The 19,460-nt window shown below is 37.5% G+C and overlaps 1 protein-coding gene across 3 annotated transcripts; it reads right to left on the bottom strand.

Moving 5' to 3' along the window:
- Positions 1 to 1,792: 1,792 nt before the first annotated feature.
- LOC136357879 (protein-lysine methyltransferase METTL21E-like) lies at positions 1,793 to 19,383 on the bottom strand. 3 transcript variants are annotated; one of them, XM_066313505.1, is made up of 5 exons: positions 17,552 to 17,647; positions 15,721 to 15,805; positions 6,652 to 6,809; positions 4,075 to 4,192; positions 1,793 to 3,201 (listed from the first exon to the last, which is right to left on the bottom strand). In XM_066313505.1, the coding sequence occupies exons 2-5, from the start codon at positions 15,788 to 15,790 to the stop codon at positions 2,777 to 2,779; spliced, it is 771 nt and encodes a 256-aa protein (XP_066169602.1). In that variant the 5' UTR covers positions 15,791 to 15,805; positions 17,552 to 17,647; the 3' UTR covers positions 1,793 to 2,776. The 3 variants fall into 3 exon arrangements, with proteins under 3 accessions (XP_066169602.1, XP_066169603.1, XP_066169601.1); XM_066313506.1 differs by lacking the exon at positions 17,552 to 17,647 and adding an exon at positions 8,779 to 8,884 and having other exon boundaries at positions 15,721 to 15,798; XM_066313504.1 differs by lacking the exon at positions 15,721 to 15,805 and having other exon boundaries at positions 17,552 to 19,383.
- Between the last annotated feature and the right edge of the window lie 77 nt (positions 19,384 to 19,460).

Genomic DNA, 19,460 nt, shown 5'->3' with positions numbered 1-19,460 from the left:
TAATGGAATTTAGCAAATATCATCAAGTGACTTAAATATACTGCTGCACTTAGGTTGAAATATGTAAAACCCTAGGAGTGGATTGAACCTATACCATACATCGAAATTTATCGCTTACATTAGTTTGATTACCATAACACCCTATAAGACACTGTAAAAGCCTACTAGCATAGGCAGAGTCTCTGGCATTCTTTAAAAGTGGAGCTCTTTCATCCACAAATTTAACTGACCTTCTTGCCTCCTGCCTTTTAGAAACTACAGCTACAAATGCCAACTGTATTAGCAGTATAATGCACTGAATGACAGTTTGATCCTTTATCTGAGCTATTAGAACAAAGAATAAGTGGTTATTAAAATTATGACTGAGTTTAGGGGTCAGTAATACTTGACATTTATATGAGACTTATTCTCAAAGAGTAGAAATAAACTCCATAGGCAAATGCCAAATACAAGCTCACCCTGCACCGGTCATGGCTAATAACCTGCCCATCACACCAGAGGACAAAAGGTCCTCTGCACAATAGAGCAGCCAGTCACTAGAGATTTCCCAGGAAGCTTCACACAGCAGTGCTAGGCAGACTTGTGAGAAAGAGAGCTGATGTTACATTCCAGTACATATTAACAAGCTGTTGGGCCCAAAGTGCTGAATCCTGACTCCATTTGACAAACACATCTCCTGTTGAATTCAGCAGAAGCTCAGCAGGAGTCAGTCTGTGCCTCCAACAGGAGGGCTAGCCAGCAGGACAGCTATTTAAAAGTGATCACACTTAACCACTTTTCCGTAGTCTTCTTCTTTAGCTTCATCATTTTGGAGTTCACAAGGTCATTTCACTAATTATAGTGCAAATCCATGAAACATTTGTAAACTGAGATGCTCTTTCTGATACAGGGATTATGGTTACAATTGCAGTAGATTTGACGATTGCAAGCAAGTTAAGAGGAAGGAAGCAGGGAGAGGAAATCAAGCAATAGCAGAGAACCCTGTTTGTTTCTTTATTTGCTCCTACTGAACTATTTCTATTACACAATGTGGAAAAAAAAATCCAGATATTTCCATTCTGCAGTCTGTTTTTCTATAGCTGTAATTATATAAGGACATATGCATAGTAACATCTGTAAGGTAATGCTCCCTGTCAGCTGGTAGAGAGTCTAATCTTCTAGCTACATTGATTGATGCAATAAAGGATTCTACCTCTATCTACAAACATTGTCACAGGAAATTTTCCGATGAGGATTCGATTTTTCTCTAATAACCTCCAAGCCAAAATCTCACATGTGATTTCTTAGAAGGAGAGGTTAAAAAAATGACTTGACTTCCTTTCTTTTCATTTTGCTTCTGGGCTAATACATGCTACTTATGGCTTTAGTTTTATCCTAGGGTCACCCTTTGTGTTTCACTAGGATATCCAGTTCCCACTGGAAAAGTTCAGCAGATCAACATCTCCTCTCTGCAACACTTTAACACTGGGCACCAATGTTCACCTGGGACAAAAAGTACATTCCACATCACATTTACCACAGCTCTGCCCCAGGCTTGTGCCAAAGTAAATAAGTAACATGCATCTGCCACAATCAAAGATAAAAACAGTAGTATGTTCAGGAAGTCAACAATAAAAAATGAAAAACTCCTAGAGAGAACACAAATAGGAACTAAAGAAATAAACACTGACAGTCCCCAGAGCCTCCACATTGCTAGGGCAGTTGCCTGCTAGAGTAGAGGTGATAAAGCTCTCTTCTCTAACCTGAAAGGGACATCAAAGCCTCAAAATCAACTACAAACAGAATCAGAAAATACGGTGTGTGGAAAGAATGATTTTATTAATCTCCCCAAAAGAAAACTCTTGGATAGGTCACTGAAAACAGGAGCATGCAGTACTGATTGGCTAGGAGGAAAGTTGGGGTTTTTTGCCCATACTAAAAGAAAAAATATTAAAGCCTATCCATGCCTCAGTCACACCACGACAGATTAGTTTAATTTTCTGCCATCAGCAGCCAGCAGTCTAAAGCTCCTCTCTTGATGGCCACTGTCCTTTTTTTCCATTGTTGCTCTCTCAGGTTCAGATAACCGCCTATTTTAAGGAGAGACCTTCAGACAAAGAATTAAAAGTATTTGTGAAGGGCAGTTGGTGATATGTTGTAATACAAGACCCTTGTTCAAGCAACAAAACATTTAAGTCCCTCTTGCCTCATGTGCATGGCTGTGTGTTGAAGGACCCCTAAATTTAAATAAAAAATAATTTTATTAAGAGTAGCTAATATATTCTATCTCTTTATCACATAAATGTGGTTTCCAGGTGGTGATATTTTTTCAGCTAATTTAATGTCTTACTAAGAGTATTCAAAGGAAGGATTAACATGATATTGAGAATGGAGAAATATGAGATTTAACAACAAAGCTTTTACATACAGAAATTTATAGTCTAAAGTTTTAAATAATTGTTTGAACTTATAAGAGAGTGTTCAAAGCTGCAATTGAAAACTTCTGGAAATATTCATTATATGACCCATGACAATAATGGTAAGGCTTGTAAAAGTTATTAGAGTTTTCAGCTTAGCACATAAAAGTCAAGAGTGTCACAGATATATCTCTTCTGTGTATAACACTACTGGCAAATTGAGTTTAGGAGTTTATAGGAATGCACGAAGAATTTGCTGATTTGTTTTACCTATCTCTAGAAATGTCATTCATGCAAGTGTCAGCAGCTACTAAAATAGAAATTATTAAAGAGAGAAAAACTGTGGAAGAGCAGGAACTGTATCTCCCTGTATCTCTCTTTCAGACCTTCAGTTTGGAAGGTCTGGCTTTCATCCTGCCCTTCCTCATTGCTTTGTACAAGGCTATGTTCAAACTGGGAAAATTAGAAATCATCTCTAAGTCAAACAGTGCCTGAAATCTATCCACAAATCTGTTCTCATTCTCCAACCTAAACTTCATGGCCCACAGAATAACAGTGTCATTATTGCACAAGTGATCAAAAGTTAGGAGAAGTTCGTCCAGGAATGGATGGTGGTAAACTACATCAGCAGCCATAATGTAATCAAAGTGACAGGAAGACCTAGGAAAGTTCTTTTCCAGATCAATTCCCCAAGACAGCTCCTTAACACAAGGCTGGTGCTTGCATTTCTGCTTTGTGTTTTGGAGAACGTTGTGCTGAAGATTTCCCAATAGTTCTGGCAAATCTGTGGCAGTCACAAAGGCACCTGTGACACAGAGAAAACAAATATAATATTTAAATATACATCAAGACTTGAGTAAAACCCCATTCACAAAAGCCACTTCACAAGGAACTGGTTTTATCAGGTAATCTCACTGAGGGCAATTTAAAAATGTAGATGTGCCCAACCCTTAGACATTGTGCTTAAAATGAATATTTGCTTCCTTGTAGTTCTACTCTTCAGATTGCCATCTAAATGCAGCTGGTGGGGACAAATCAGATACTTAATGTATCTTGATATCACATTGGTTAAAAATACAGTGGCTGACTAGGGATTGATGAATACCAACTACTGAATCCAAGAAGTCAGGATGAGCTCTAAGCATTGCCTCAAGTTCTTCCTTTCTCACACAAGAAGAAGCTTTCTTAGACTACAAAACACTAAAGTTCTGTTAAAATGCAGAACCCACTGACCTGCATTACTCTTGAAGATGAATAGGGTGCCATGAGAGAAAACACAACAATGTCTGTAGCAGAAAGATCAAGTTGCTGAAGGAAAATACTGAAACACAAATGGATAGAAGGTGACCTGGCATCCAAGAGCTGTTTGATCAAAGGAAGGGGATGCACTGGTCATACCTATATGTGGCTCAATCTATTTGCCACTCACATCCTGTGAAGCCACTAATTTCTTATTTTGATCTCCAGTTTAATACAGTTAATGACAATATATCTAGTGGGACCTCCTTTACAGTATCAATGCACTCGCAGGAAAAAAAAAAAAAAAAAAAAAAAAAAAAAAAAAGCTTTGGAAGCTTTCAAACAACAGTCTCCTAGAAGAACGAAGCCACCTCCTTTTTCCTCCACTATTCATCCAAAAGATGATTCCAAGAGCATAAGAAAAATATCACATACTCACCCAGCAAGCTGGCTACTATGGAGACCAAGCCAGTTCCAGCTCCAATTTCAATCACATTTTTGTCAACCAAACAGTATTGTTTAGAGTTAGTTTCCAAAAAATAACACAGAACAAGAGCCTGTAGGGGAGGAAATCCATGAACATACTTAACAAATTAATGAAATAAATCTCTTTATTAAATATGAATTATCATTTAAAAGCATGCAAAAAACCCGTTGTCTGTTCTAATGAGCAATATTCATTCAAGTACTGTCTCTAAAGGACCAAAGCTCTTTATGACCTTTGGGTGCTATAGGTCACAAAATAAATGCTACAGCATGCCTCCATATAGGTCTGTGAATTATACAGCCAGAAGGAACAACTGCAATTAGATAATCTGTCATAACACATGACATAAATTGTAAAATTCTGGTCAGCAATTCCTGCTTATAACTGGACTTACTTCTGGTTGAGATAAAGCGTGTCCTTCATAAAAACATCTTGGTATAAAGACTGTTTCTGAGAGAAAATCCACAACCAATTAAGTCCTTCCATTAGTCAATTATTTCTGACAATAATTAATTACTGTAAGGGTTCAAAAGGGACAAATAGGTTTGCCACTTTTTCTTCTGTTTCAGTTTGTCTTCAGTTTCTATTTGCTTACCTTGTTAAGCTTAGCAAACTTTCATAGTAAATATAGCCACAGAGCATCTACAACAGACTCCTTACACATGTATATATAAACTGATTAAGAATCAGTTAATCTTAAAATGGTCAGGAATCTTCTAAGCTTTTCTGCACTGTCTCACACTGACCAGGAAGTTTTAGTTCACTGGTGAAATAGAATTTGCTAATTTTCTTCCTCTCATAAAGATAGTTTCCATATTTTCTCCCATATTTTTCTCAGACTTTGATAGTAATATAATCTCCATTGACAAATAGGATGATTGCCACATCCTCTCACAATAGAGATGACGACATGGAAAGGAAGTTATTAGTGGCTTGCTCTGGCACAACAAAATTAGTTTTGCTTTTAACTAATTAAAAATGAGAAGGAAAGGAGCAGGAGGAGTGCTGACCCAATGTTTACATGCTAGAAATTCAAACAAAGGTTTTGTTTTCTACCTCTTAATTCAGAGCACAGAAGAGAAGATAATGCAAACTTGCATATATCACTTAATCAACAGCACTTTGATATAGAAATTGGCCTCTGAGAACCAGGAATAATTAAAGTCAGGTTCCTAAAGACTGGGTCTGATATTTGACATTATACTGACATTATATGTGACCTTATATTGGGATTTCCTCCTAGTTACATTAATTCCTCTAATTCCTTCCCTCAGGGTTTTGCCATATTCTGTTGTAGAAACTGGCTGGCAGAATCAAAGTTTCTGATGATTAAATCAGGAAAACTTTGAAATCTGCATTCCTTTCCATGAAATACGCAGAAACTTTACTTTCCTTAAAGTTTCTGCACTCTCAACAAATTTGGCTGGCACTTTTCAGAAGATTTCAAGTACAGCTAGATGGAAGTGGAAGGGAGAACATTAAGAGACAGAGATCAAAGGATTGTCTTCCTTCCACAACAAAACTAGCTTAAGCACTTCCAGATTAAAAAATATATTTTTCATTGAAGCCCATGATACATGCAAAATATTGGTAGTCAGCCAAACTTTCCATGAAGACATGCACTGAGGTCACTAAAACATATAGTACAGATGACTGGTCCAGGTCTCCTAAAACCAGGAATATCATTTGGACTTCAAAACAGGAGAGTAGGACAACTATCCTCAGCTGAACTATGGTCATACTTCTAAAAAACAGTATGATCCTAGGAGGCTGAGGCAGTTGGGAAAGAAATGGAGCATCCTGGGTCTCTCCTATAGGGACACAAATTTCACTGTGCATCGTGGCACCTCCCCGGAGATTTGGTTTCAGTCTTAGTTATTTCAAAACAGTAAGTTTGCTGCATTGTACAGATTCAAAACTTGGAGAATACTCCTTGTATGGTGAATGTGTTGATGGTTCTTAAATCAAGAGCCAAGGACAGTGGTTCTCTCCAAGTAGATTTCTAGCTGTTTAAGAAACTGAAAGCTCCAGCTGAACATTTTCCCATGCCTATGTATTAACAAGGTAAATTTGTTCCTTACATGAGTAGGTTGAATAGCTTCTATAAGTGCTAACACCTTGTGAGCTCGTATCACAGCTGTTTCCGCAACCTGGATCTGCCTGCTACACAGCCATCTGTATTTATAAAATGTACAGAAATGTAATCATCATAAAACTGCCACATTTCTTTCAAAATATGCTTATAATTGGCTAATAGGATAAAAAGCTACTGGCAAGCGAGGAGGGGACACAAGATCATACACCTTGTGTGATTGGGGCACACACAAGCAATACCAAGTAAGTTTTGAGAAACATGAATCCACACAAAACAAGGTTAAATTCAGGTTTGGGATTTGCAGAACAGAGAAGTACAGAATTATTTCCTTGGGTTTATAACATATAAAAAACTATATTTATTTTACAAAACAAATTTTAAAATGCTAGACACCTTCAAATTGAAAAATAACAATACTACAAAAAATATTGTACCGATGGCCAGACGACTGCCCCGTAACAATCAGTGGCTTCTGTAATTCTTATCTCATGGCCAGCAAAGTGAAAGCCTTCCCAGGCTTTATAAGCTATAAGTTCAGGAAAAAAACGCCTCCCCATGATTTCTGCAACTATCTGTTCATCTTCTTTTTCCCCTGGAAGCAAAAGTATAAATGGTCAAAGAGATTGAGTGCACTGATAATGAAACTGCCAATTCATATTGAAAACCTGATTTGGAAGCAAGAATATAAATTACATCTGTGAATAGAATACATTTCACCATTAATGGTTAGCATGATACACAGCAATTCTCCTGAATTTTAATTGAAATTTTCAGCATGTGACTAAATAACTTCTTTTGTGTTTTGCTGAAGCAGCCAAGTTCATAAAAAGTAAAGAACGGGAATGTTACCATACATTGCTTTACATTTCAGCAACAGAAAGGAAATTTTTAAACTTCTTTTTCCCTTCAAGAACAGCTGCCCTAGTACAGATGCTCACAGTCTTATGCACCTGGATTTTTCATTATTCTCTATATCCTTTTACTGTTCACTTTCCCCATATTATGGTTCTTTTTGACAGTAAACAAAAGGAGACAGAATACAATTTATAAGTCTGTCACAAAACTTGTGAAACAGATCCTAGCAACACAAATTATGACAGACAGGAGTGAAAGCACTCATGTTGTCAGGAAAGCTTATCCACCCACCTCAACAGAGCCCTGTCAGAGGGATTCTTTCCAGTTGGCTCGATATCCTGAATGCCATCCCTGTTGCTAAGGAAAGACTATTTATGATAGCTAACAAAATCCTGGATAACTGTTCTAACAGAAGAGGATTCTCTCTTTTTTAGTGGAGTACCCCGCTAGTTTCAGTTTTGCCGTTATCACACAAAACTGCACCACAATGTCAGGCAAAAAAAAAAAAAAAAAAGTAAGTGAAGCTGTCTAGAGCATTTTCTTAGCAAAGTCTAGATTCATTCCAAGTTTTCACAGGAATTTTGCTTTCACTGCCAGCTGTGATCTGTTGGCAAACCAATGACAGAAAAATGTGTTTACAAGCTACACCTTACAGAAAGCAAGCTAGAGATTCAGCTAACTTGGTTACTGCCTTGTCCAAAGCAGAGTTTCTGTATCAAGCCTGCAGCTCCCATCAAAATCAGAGATATTAATTTTGGGACCTGCTGCCTGTTGAAAATGAAACCATTTATGCTTTCGTCAACATAAAACACTATTCTCTACTGAATATTCCTCATATTTTCTCCCCCCTCGAATCATTGCAGTCACAGAGCATAAAGACCCAAAGTGTTGTCATTTATTTTGCCATATGCCTCAGTATTTTTATTGTGATAACTTATGAACAAAGTCTCTCTTCCTTCCTTGTGCTACAAGGCCCAAGGGACAAAACCAGGGGTGAACAATGAAAAAAATGATACCAGACAAAAAGACATCAGGAACTAACTCAGGTTCATTAGGCAGTGCTCTAAGCTTGTAACTCAAATTTCAGCATCACAGGAAAATAGAGAATAGGAACAAACAAGGAAGAAAAACCAAAAATGTTTGATTTTGGTATGTTGACACTAAGACACAAAAACCCAACAAAAATTGACTAACCATCCACAGTAGTTGTAGAATTCATTGCGGAGAGGGGGGGGTGAACCCTAATCATGAGATACAGCATAATTAAAAAGAATACCATGCATATACTATTGGAAAAACAAAGTTTTCATAAATTTTATATATGTAACTAAAATAAAATGCTCAACATTGAAATGATGGTATTTTAAGGTGTTGGAAAACAAGCAGTGTGTGTCAGCCTCTTCCAGCCTCTAATGTTAAGCCAGGAGAAAACACATGCATCACTGTGCCTCTAATCAGGTAGCTCTTGACAAAAACATAAGCTAAGTGCCAGGGAAATGCTGCTTCAGGGCAAAATTAATCTTCCTCTTATGAAAGAAATAATAAAAAGCTGTCTTATTACACATATCATAAGTGTATTTAATAGATCATCCTGTTTCCAAGCATACCAGATATAGCCTGCTTTTAATCTTCTATTGCTTAGAGCAGTCTGATCTTGTTCTGTGATCATTACTAGCTGTGGAAGTAAAAGCTATTCTTTCTATTACCTTTCAATTACAACCATTTTTCTTGATTCTTCCTCCCCTGATATCTGTTTTGGATTCAATTTTGCTGAGAAGCTGGTAACTTATTAGGTCTTAACTGATAAAGCTCCTGTGAGAAGATCTATAAAACTTGAGCAGTATTACAGCTGCCCCTCTAGCACTCAATAAACATTTCCCATCTATTCCCTACAGGAACTTTCAGCAAACTTTCTACTTCAGGTTTGCATAGCACCTACACAAACAGAGTTTGTAAGCCACTGCTCTCTTCCTGAGCACTGTCTGCACCCCTGAAAGAAGAAACCCAGATTTGCTGATCAATAACACCACTTGAATTTTTGCCCATCTTATCCTTTTGGTAATCTTCCAGGTGGCTTATGTGGAGAAGATTACTTTTTTTTTTTTCTCCCCACCTTTAAGCAAACACTACTATTGTGAAGAATCAAAAAATATCTGTTTCATCAGTTATTATATGTTAGACAAGGCCCAAAGGAGAAACTTTATCAGAACCAGGATGCTAATGATCCTGACAAAGACTGCTGACAAAATAAGGAGTGCAGCATTTTAGTCAGGCCCACTTATTTTGTACAAATTTCCCTTTGAACAGTAAAAAACACTCCTCTGCTGCTTTTTATCTTTCAGAACAACTTCTTGTTCAGAAAGTTCAGAACTCCCATTGTTGTGGGAGTCCACAAAAGGAAATAAATTAATTTTTCTGTCATTGCCTTCTAAGCAGTGAGAATAGAAAAATAAAAAACTACTGGGTAATCTTTCAAGTGATGCAAAAACTGCTGCAAAAGTAAGTAAAATCCAAGCAAGATGAACTCCTTTAATACCTGAAAACATTAAGAAAATTCTGCTGGTACTTTGATCAAATTAGTTCCTTGATAACAGGTGTAAAAAGCTGAAAGGGGGATACTCTCCTGGAAATGTTTACCTCTGTGTTAGTGAATATTCTCTTCTTCAGAAAAAAAGTCCTGAAATTAAGAATCAGTGAATGGACTCTAATGATATTTTAAGACAAAAAGAGCTGACTCATCAGTAGAATTGGGTAGGATAAGAGAAGAAGAGGCTTGACTGACCTGGCTACCAATTCTTGTAAGAATGGAAGCGCATAATGGGCATTTCCAGCAATACTACTGAAGTACAGATAGTGAAGCATTGGAACTTAAAAGTCTGCCAGGATTGGCTCCTCCCTTCTTCACAGAATCAGAAGAAGATGAACACACAGGTTGTGTTTGACCAGGTGGGTTTGCCCTTACCCCTCTTCAGTGATGTGGAAAAGCATGGAAATGGTACACACAGAACTCTTTTATTCAGCCTATTCACCTATTTGAATGAGAAAACACAGAAGCCACTGGAGCTTCTAGCGCCAGAACGTTATTTACAGTAAAATGAAGCAGTTTGATCTTGTCGAGGTAACATATAGAAATTGAGATAATTTTTCTTAGTAAACAGAGTAAACTCCTTTATGTTGAATTTGTGTACAAAAATTTACCATCTATAGATTCCCCAAATACTTCAAGAATATCTTCAAGCTTCTTAAGACCTTTTTGCCTAATAGATTAACTACTTACAGTGTTCTTTGGATTATTTTTGATGAAACATTGTTTACTATAGGAGTCTAACATTTTTGGAGCATGTTCCAGGAGCTCCCATGATTCTACATTAATATCAGGACCGAGGGAAAACCTCATGTGCTGTTGACACATCTTGCACTGAATCAATTAAATGAGTATAAACATCATTCTCAAAGACAAAGCAGTAGAAATGTGAACTTAGTTTTCCAAACAGACACACTAATCATGTGGAAGACTGGAGTTGTGAAGTCAGGGGCAGATTAGTTCTAGAAATGCGTGTCAAGCTGCAAAATCTGTGTAGAGAACCAGAGGATTTTGCTGACATATTCATATGCCATGTTAAATGAATGTTAAAATATTATATGTTAGAACAAAACCTAAAGAAAGAAAATTACGTGAGTTCCACTAAGAGAAAGCTGGAGAAGTCCTTCAAGTAAGGAAGGGATGGTAGAAGGAAAATAACAGGAAATAGACCAGGTCAGAAGGAAATAAATTGCAGACTGCAGCATGTTTTTCTGCAAAAATGAAGGCAATCTTTATGTGCACAATTTTGCTTAGAATGAGTAGAAGTGTTACCTGTTTAGAAGTAAGCTACATGACCAGATATTTATACCACTTGTCACATAAAATTTTGCCTGGCAGTATACAGCTGTATCAGAAATGGTAAACTAAAAATTCAGTTGTGTGTCTTCTATCAATTAAAAACATACATTAAATCCCTCACTGCATCTCTAGTGATACTCTACAGTATTGTACTCTCTGCTGAATGGAAAGGGAGCAGAGACAGGCACTGTAAAACAGCATTTAGAATGCAGAAAATTCAGCAAAGACAAAGGGGCTAAATCGAAATTATATTTTAAAAAAGAGTTACCAGTGTCTAGATACCTGAACTAAAACATAGCTAAAAAAGTGAAAGGACCCTTCCACCATGAAAGCTGTGAAGAATATACTAGCACTCAATATCTCCATTTTTAGACTCATTCACAAAAAAAAAAAAAACCACATAGAGTAACAAAACATACTCCAAGTACTTTGCTAGTGGATTAGAAGAAGCATTCATTCAGAAAAAAATATTTTCAATCAATGATTGGTGGGAACAGCCTACAGGGAGGGAAAAAACATATTAGTCTCTTCCAAGACTAATTTGTTGGTCTGGCTCTGCTTAATCTCAGGAGGTCAAATGGTGTCACAGCCCAATGTCATAAGGAAATAAGATCCAGTCATCTTCTGCTTCTCTCCTGCTTCGATGGATTTTCTCCAACTGGCAAAAGGCATGAAATCCAAGACTTCAGCACGAACTTGACCGGATAAAGTTCATCCCTACAGCAGCATATTCTCCCATTTTCAGAAGCACTATACTCTCACCTGTAGAGTTTAGGTTTAAAGTTTACCATTTAGACTTGTCCTTACAAATATTTTAATACTATGCATCAACAGGTGTGAAGATGGTTCCTCTATGACTTCTCAGCAATTGGCCCCTCAAAGGAGGACCACCTATGCTGATATTACTGATTGAGTAACACTAGAGAGCTCCCAAGAGATTCCAAGAATTCATGATATCCAGGACTCTTCAGATCATTCCCCCACTCTGGACACAGAGGAGTGAAGGCATCCCAACTAAATATTTAAGATGTATTTATTTATATAATGTGGAAATAATGTATATAATACATATTTCTTATATCAAAATATATATTATAGCTCTATATATATCTTCCAAAGCCAAGAGGATACCTGCAAAAAGATCAGTAAGGGAATAAACCTGCTACTAGTTCTGTGACTGTAAGAGATGACTGAAGAAGAGTTACCTTACTCCACCACCAGAAATCATCTGAAGGTATTCCAATAAATCCATACGGGTATTTCCAATGGCTCACCTAAAACTACATAGGTCACAATAATAAGGGACTCTGGAGTCTCAGAATTTTTACTGAGCTACTGACATGTCAGGATCAGAGCCCTAGTCCTACAAGCACTACAGATGACTCTGTGGAAACATACACAATCCTGAATCACAACATAGTCCCTAAATTTCAGACACCATCACTTTAGTATCTTTATTTCATTCCACTTATTTCTATTTTATTCTGTGCAGCCTAGGGGCCCTTACAGGGAGGTGTAAAGAGGGAGAGCTTATCATGCTCTTGACTTCACAGAAGTCAGATGTAACCAACACCTTTCTAAGAATATAAAGCAAAGTATCATTCCAGTATGTCTAAAGTGCACAGATAATTTTTCCTTACTTCATCCCTACCTACAAAAAGGGATATCATCACATTAGTGTAGGCATTCCACTACATTCATTACAAGCTTAGTCTGCTGAAGTGATGGCAGTGAAGGTGTGTATTTTATTGATTAATCTGAGATACCATGTCAGGGTAACAAAATGCTTGAAACTTTATACCTTGAAATGCAGAAATACAAAACTGCCACCCACAGGCAGCCTCTTCTCAGCCAAGACACAAGATGCACTTAGCCCAGAGCATGAGGACACAAGAACAAGAGAAGGGTTTGCTCACAGTATCCAGTCTATGTATTTACCCAGGCTTGAGAGGTGTGTTTTCAATTTCAAATTTACACCACTGATATCCCAGCACTATCCAAGTCAAAGGTTATCTAAAAACCATTAAATGGCTGAAAATAGAAGTGCTGTAGTCATTTTATCTCATGAACACATAATGAATTCAACTTTGCCAAGTACTTCCTTTGTTACTTCATCATGTTTGTCTGTCATTGAAAACATCTCCAAGTCTATGCTCAGAAGCTATTTAATTTCTAAAAATACTAAATTATTTCCTTTTGACTACAAAGCAGACTCTATTCTTAAATTAGATGGTCTAATATACATTATAAAAGGCAGCTAGCTTCCTGACAGATAGGAAAAGACCCAAAAAAATTTATCAGTATTCGCTCACCAATAATTCTGGATTTCTAAAATATTCCTTTGCATAAAGGACCAGAAAGTAACCTAACAACACTAACCCATACAGTCATACCATTTTCTCATATGGCATTTGAGATACATTATTTATTGTGAAAATGCAGCTACTGCAAAGGCTAAAGAAGTGAAAATAGGAAAGATGGGCACATAGCTGAGAGGGCAGAATAGGTTACAGACTTCCCTAAAAAGGAATAATAATCAATGTATGCTTTGATTATTTGAGTGTTGCCTCCAGCTTCTGTTCTATCCATACACAAGGTGTGTTCACTTGAGTTTAGCAATGTCTTAAGCAAAGATGGTGTGTCTATTTGTTCAGGGGAGAGAAAGAGAACAGATTAATAAATTAATCTGTTAAATTAATAAGGCAGGCCATCAGGAAAACAGGACTGCGAGAATCATGCTAGAAGGATAACAAACAAGGAAAAGTCCAGCTACAAATTGGGCACTCAGATGTGAAGAGGCAGACTTGGGGTCCCAGGATGTTTTTCACATTTTACAACAAAGTCTTTGAAGTCAGTGAAAAAGTGTCAGTGTGGAAGAGAATGAGAGAGATAAGCAGTGTCTTTAGAAGTAATCCAGGAAATATGAATGAGATGTTACATAAATTGTAAGTTACAGGGTTAGGATGCTTTTCACTCGGCTCCATTCCAAGTATGTCCCATTTAAGGCACCGCTCTGGACTCCACCAAGATGCTAGAAATGATGGCAGGAATTGCCATCAATTAGGACATCTGTCAGGCAGGGCAAACAGAAGGAGTGTGTCGCTTCCAAAATGTCAGGAGTTACGAGAAGGTTACTAGGTCAGCATTTTCTCAGATATTTTTGGATTAAAAACTGAGCCGTGGCCAAGTGAAGTGAGATGGACTGTCAAGGACAAGTACACCTTGCAAACTTGTTCTTCTCCTTTTGTCTCAGAGATAAAATTATTCTGGGATAAATTCACGTAATGCAACTAGGGTAATTAAGTATCCCAAGAAATTGAGACAGGAGTGGTAACATCTGGTCTCAGAAACATTTAGCCAAGGAGAGTTAAAGCTAACATGAGAAATTATGAAAGAAAGAAAGAGAGGCATCTAACAATGCAGTTCTGGAGAACTGATGGATTAATGCCACAAAAGGAATGATCAGACTGGGTGAGGACTGACCTGTAAACTGAGAACCAGTAGTAATGGGAATCATGAACAAAAATAAGGAATTTTAAGCCGGAGAACGTATGAGAAATAAATTAATAAGCAAAGGGGAAAGTACCAAATATAAAGAGCTCAGACTGTGAGGGTGGTACAACACTGGAAGAGGTTGCTCAGAGAAACAGTGGATGCTCCATCCCTGGGAGTATTCAAGGCCGGGTTGGATGGGACTTTGAGCAACGTGGTCTAATGAAAGGTATCCCTGCCCATGGCAGGGAGTTTAGAACTAGATGGACTTTAAGGCAGTTTCCATCCTAAACCATTTTGTGAGTCTATGACCCTATGACTGAAACTTGCAAAGAAACTGAACTGGAGTAAGAACCCTGAGAAACAGATATTGGGCAGTTGAAATAATGAAAAGGAATGCGGAATGCAGTAGAGAAAAGGGATGAAAACAAGGAAGGCACAAGCTCAGAGTAATCGAGGAGGCAAATCTCCATACATCAAGTCAGCACCCTCCCACCTCCAGAACCCAGCACAGAATTTAAGATGGTGAAGTCTGTAAAGTTTGTAAATATATCCAATTTTCCATTCATGCCTCCTCATTCTCTTAGGCTAATGCTTATAGACATAGAAGAAAACTCCTGGGCCTACACAGACCACAACTCAGCTGAGATTTTAAACAAAAATGTTATGAAAACTAAAATATTTTTTCAAATCTCCTCTTTTGCACTCAGCTGTAGAACATAACTATACCTCATCACAAAACATATGCATTTGTCCTAATAACTTGTCTGTTTCTGTTGACCACTAAAAAGGGGACTATTTATGAAGCTTTAGAATCCTCAAAGATGGGCAGCCATGAAAGTACCTAAGAGGAAACACTGCCAACAGCCCCTGAAGGTATTTGAAGGTAGGGTCTGAGGCTGTCTAGACAGAAATCAAGCTTGTAATCACCAATTCCCCTAACTGAGAGCCTGTAAACAAACCTCTCTGAAAAGCTGGATCATAGTCACAGCTTCATTCCTTGAAATGAGACACAGGCAAGTAATCAGAGGACAGATGCCAGGAAACTGCCAGGACAAGAGTTTGCAGGTACAACACACTTGAAACACCACGAGCATTGTCAGCACACTACAACACGGCTATCTGCTGCATTTTCTGTACAAATGCCATAAACACAATTCTCCAGAAAAGAAATTTAGAAGATAGCTCAACGTTTACAAGACATTTTGTTCATTTTACTTAATAATATTTTTAAGTGTATCAAGGAAATATAGTGAGATAAGAAACATTTTACCTTCTCGTCTTTCAAATTCTCTGACCCATTGATTTTGCAGATGATTATCCTGTGAAGATGTCAAGTCCATACTATGCCACAAACCCTAGAACAGAGAAACACAAGTCTGTCTCAATAAAATTACTTTATTTCTTCTTTCACACATAACCTACATTAAAAAAACTACATGCATTATGCTACAATTTACTTCTATTGATAATAAAGACATGAAGATACATAAGTATCAATATTCAAGCCATAAAAGTACAAGGCAAGTATTCAAGGCATACTAGTACAGCAAACTAGTTCAACTGTTATATTCTCACAGAAGAAAAAGAATAGATTAAAAAAAAACCCACAAACAAACCCCAACAAACTGGGAAAAAAAAGCTTTGTTTGATGTATAGAACTATTTTATGAAATTTTAAAATTAGAATCTATTAAAATCAGGTTTGGTAGGCTTATAAGGATTGAAAGGAGATGTAGAAATCAATCCCTGAAAGAAAAGTTGCACCAATATGATCTAATCTGGTTTGAATTAATTGGCTTGGAAGAGAAAGAAACAATCTAATAGTTACAGCTGCACCTGAGAATAAGGGAGCAGCATCTACAAATAACAAGCTGAACAGAAAGCATATGTGCCTATATGAACAGACAAAGAGCATGCTGGAGAAAAAAGTAGAAGAAAATTGGGACAGAGGACAATAAAATTTTCAGCTGCCTGCAGAATAGCAGACAGAAAATGAATAGTCTCCAGTTCTTGACATTTTACAATCAGAAAGAACACTGAGTTCACAGAAAAAAAACCACACACAAAAAACCAACCAACCAAAACCAACAAAACAAACAACCAAAAAAAACCACCCACCACCACACAGTGCTTTGATTAATTTTGATACTTTCATATGATTTTTAAATGTCCACTCTAATGTGAAAATTTGTCTGATTTATGCCAGGATGGTTACAGGCAGCATACAGTTAATAATCTACAGGATGTCTAAACACCCTACAGGGATGAAATTAAATAAGACAATGACTAAAAGAGAATCTTTCCATAGTAAGACCAAACAATAAAAAGAAAGGGCAATCAAAATAAAAATGTATTCTGAATATCAAATCTTCCTTACAGTGCAAAGTCTTAGGTAGGTTTTTCTCTCAAAACTTCAGGATAAAGAGGACAGTATGGAACAGCCCTCTCCTTTTTGAGAGGATGCAACTTACTCTCTTGACTTCACACTACAAAAGGCACACAGGTTTAATGTTTAACTTTACTACTACAATGCCACTCAGCCATTATCCTATTTGAAGGGGAAAAAACCTTAGGGGCTTTCTACATGCCACCATAGCACACAGAACAAAAATAATCGCTGTTATATTTATGTCTATACATGAACTTAGCAATAGCAACATCATTAGACAGGCGACAGAAGAGAGACTCAGTGGAATTCAAAGTCTTTTTTATTAATCTTCAGAATAACAAGTGGCATAAGAAACTACAGGGATATTAAATGGAAAATGTTGCATAAATTCATCAGCTGGTTGTCCACATCAGAAGTTTTTAAAATGATAATTCTTCTTCCCATTAGAAAAAAAAAAAATCACCCTACAGGGCAAAGCCTTTGTATTTTGTGGTTCTCTAAACTTTTTGTCATTCCAAAAATATCCTGAGGTGCGCTGAACTACATAGCAACCTAAAATAGTCCCACAAGAGCAATCCGGAGTGCTACAAGCAACTCGGAGCGCAGAACAGCTCAGTTACACTGTTTCAAGTGAATGATTCACACTAATTTAGCCTAAAAGACAGAGACAAGTGAAACACCACTGGCATCCACCACATTTCCAGCAATGTTACCTGAATCCCTCACGGCTTTCCAAAGATGGTGCTCCAACAGCGAAGTCCTTATCTTGCCGGTGGCCTCCCGCGCAGACAGCCGCAGGCAAATGCGTGTCCCGGAGGCTGTGTCACACATTGCCAACATCCCCACACCGGGAGCGATCACAAATCCCGACAGCTGCAGCCCGAGCACAAAGAGGCCACCGCACAGCCCTTACGTAAGGGCGCCGTTCTGTCACAGCGAGAGGCGCCCACTCAAGGGAGCTCCAGCCACAAAGTAACCAACTCGGGAGCGCTGTTTATAAAATAAATAGCGGCACCGTGTTAGCAGCTCCTCGCTGTTAACTAAAAAGTAACCGAAGAGCACAAAGCCATTCTCCATAGCCAAAAGGGTCCTCCAGGAGAAAAATTTACCAAAGGGCAGGGGTGCTTTTGCAGCTGCGGCAAAGGAATGCGTGCTCCCTTTGCAGTGTGGAAGTGTAACAAGGTACGCAACCCCCAAAATCCTAAGCCCACAACACAGCTGTCACCCCGCATAAATACAAACATACCACTGCTCCATAGCCAAGATGTCCATTCACCCAACAGATTGCAAATACTGTCCTGGGGCCAAATACAGGTACCTAAGCCTTCTCTTTTTCAGACTGTAATCAATTCAGGACACCAGCCATCTCTCACTTTACATGTTTAGAAAAATTAGACTTCAACCTCAACTGAGTTTTCTAGGTGTTATCAAAAAATAAGAAATTATTGTACCAAAATACTAAACAAGCCCTAAGTGAGAGTCTCTGTGCCATAGTTAGCAGAAGAAATTAAAGGGATCTCTTCTACATTTATAAACAACTTATCAGGATCTGATAACACACTTAAAGTAAAATTCAGTAATGCTAATGAGTGATCTATAAAATAGTGCTGTAAACTGGCTGGACAGACTAAGAGTTCACTTAAAATGTTATCACCTGAAATCAAAAGGGATGATTTTCACCCAGTATAAACTGTACATGAAGTATTAGACTCCCTGCAATTGTAGGGCCAAATCCCACCCAGTTCACCTCAGCCTCTCACTCATTTAGGGGAGGATAATGTCTCATACAAAACTTTAATGTATGGACTTGGATTTCAAATAGTGAAACAATGAGAAATGCAGTACATATATCAAATGAGAACACACACACACACACATAAAAAAAAAAAAAAAAAAAAAAAAAAAAAAAAAAAAAAAAAAAAAAAAGCAAGAAGGACTAAAACATAATGTAAGAACACAAATAAGATGGGTAGAATTCTGTGCTTTTCCTCCTTTATACCAAGGAGCTGGAAGTAAATTCTACATTCAGAGAAGAGAGGCATGTGAGAAGTCTGAATTTCACATTGTCCCACACAAATTAATCCAGTGTGAGTGCTGCTACCAGTAGATACCTCTGAACATCACCTTTGCAAACAAATACTGTCTTTGGACACAGCCACGTAACTCCAAATCTAGAAATATGTCTTTTACAATCAGAACACAAACAATTACTGCACATCTGATTATAGAGGGACTTACTGTACTGTATGTTTCTCCTTGAGATTTTTTGAGGGTTTGCATCATCTCTCTTCAATAAACAATATTACTCTGGGCATAAAACTTTCAAGACAGGTTAAAGGAAGGGAAGAACAAAACAAAACAAAAAATGAACCTATTTTACTTCTTCCAACACCCAGAAACAACACAAGTAATTTTCAGAATTTCATTTAGATTTGAAGTTAAAATAGCAACTGAATGCAGGTGATTTTAACAGCTCTATCCACTCAATTAGAATGTAAATAAATTGACAGCATGTTTTGGCTCAATTTTAAGATCTGACGCCTGGAAACTTTTGTCAAGTGCAATCTAGGTCTTTCTGAGTAACTGTGCTAAAATGAATGTTATGTTTAGAACACTTCTACT

The sequence above is a fragment of the Sylvia atricapilla genome, chromosome 2 (assembly GCF_009819655.1).
Source record: "Sylvia atricapilla isolate bSylAtr1 chromosome 2, bSylAtr1.pri, whole genome shotgun sequence".
Taxonomy (NCBI): Eukaryota; Metazoa; Chordata; class Aves; order Passeriformes; family Sylviidae; genus Sylvia; species Sylvia atricapilla.
Note: the sequence above shows the minus strand (reverse complement) of the source record. Positions and strands in the feature narration are given on the sequence as shown.

What these genes read in the sequence shown, in the direction of transcription:
- LOC136357879 (XM_066313504.1), bottom strand. Translation starts at nt 17,678, where the DNA reads ATGTTGGCAATGTGTGACACAGCCTCCGGGACACGCATTTGCCTGCGG. An exon ending in GAAAGCCGTGAGGGATTCAG is followed by an intron (nt 6,810 to 17,551) that starts GTAACATTGCTG and finishes TTTTGCTTCCAG; the next exon opens with GGGAAAAAGAAGATGAACAG. An exon ending in CATAGTAGCCAGCTTGCTGG is followed by an intron (nt 3,202 to 4,074) that starts GTGAGTATGTGA and finishes TCTGTGTCACAG; the next exon opens with GTGCCTTTGTGACTGCCACA.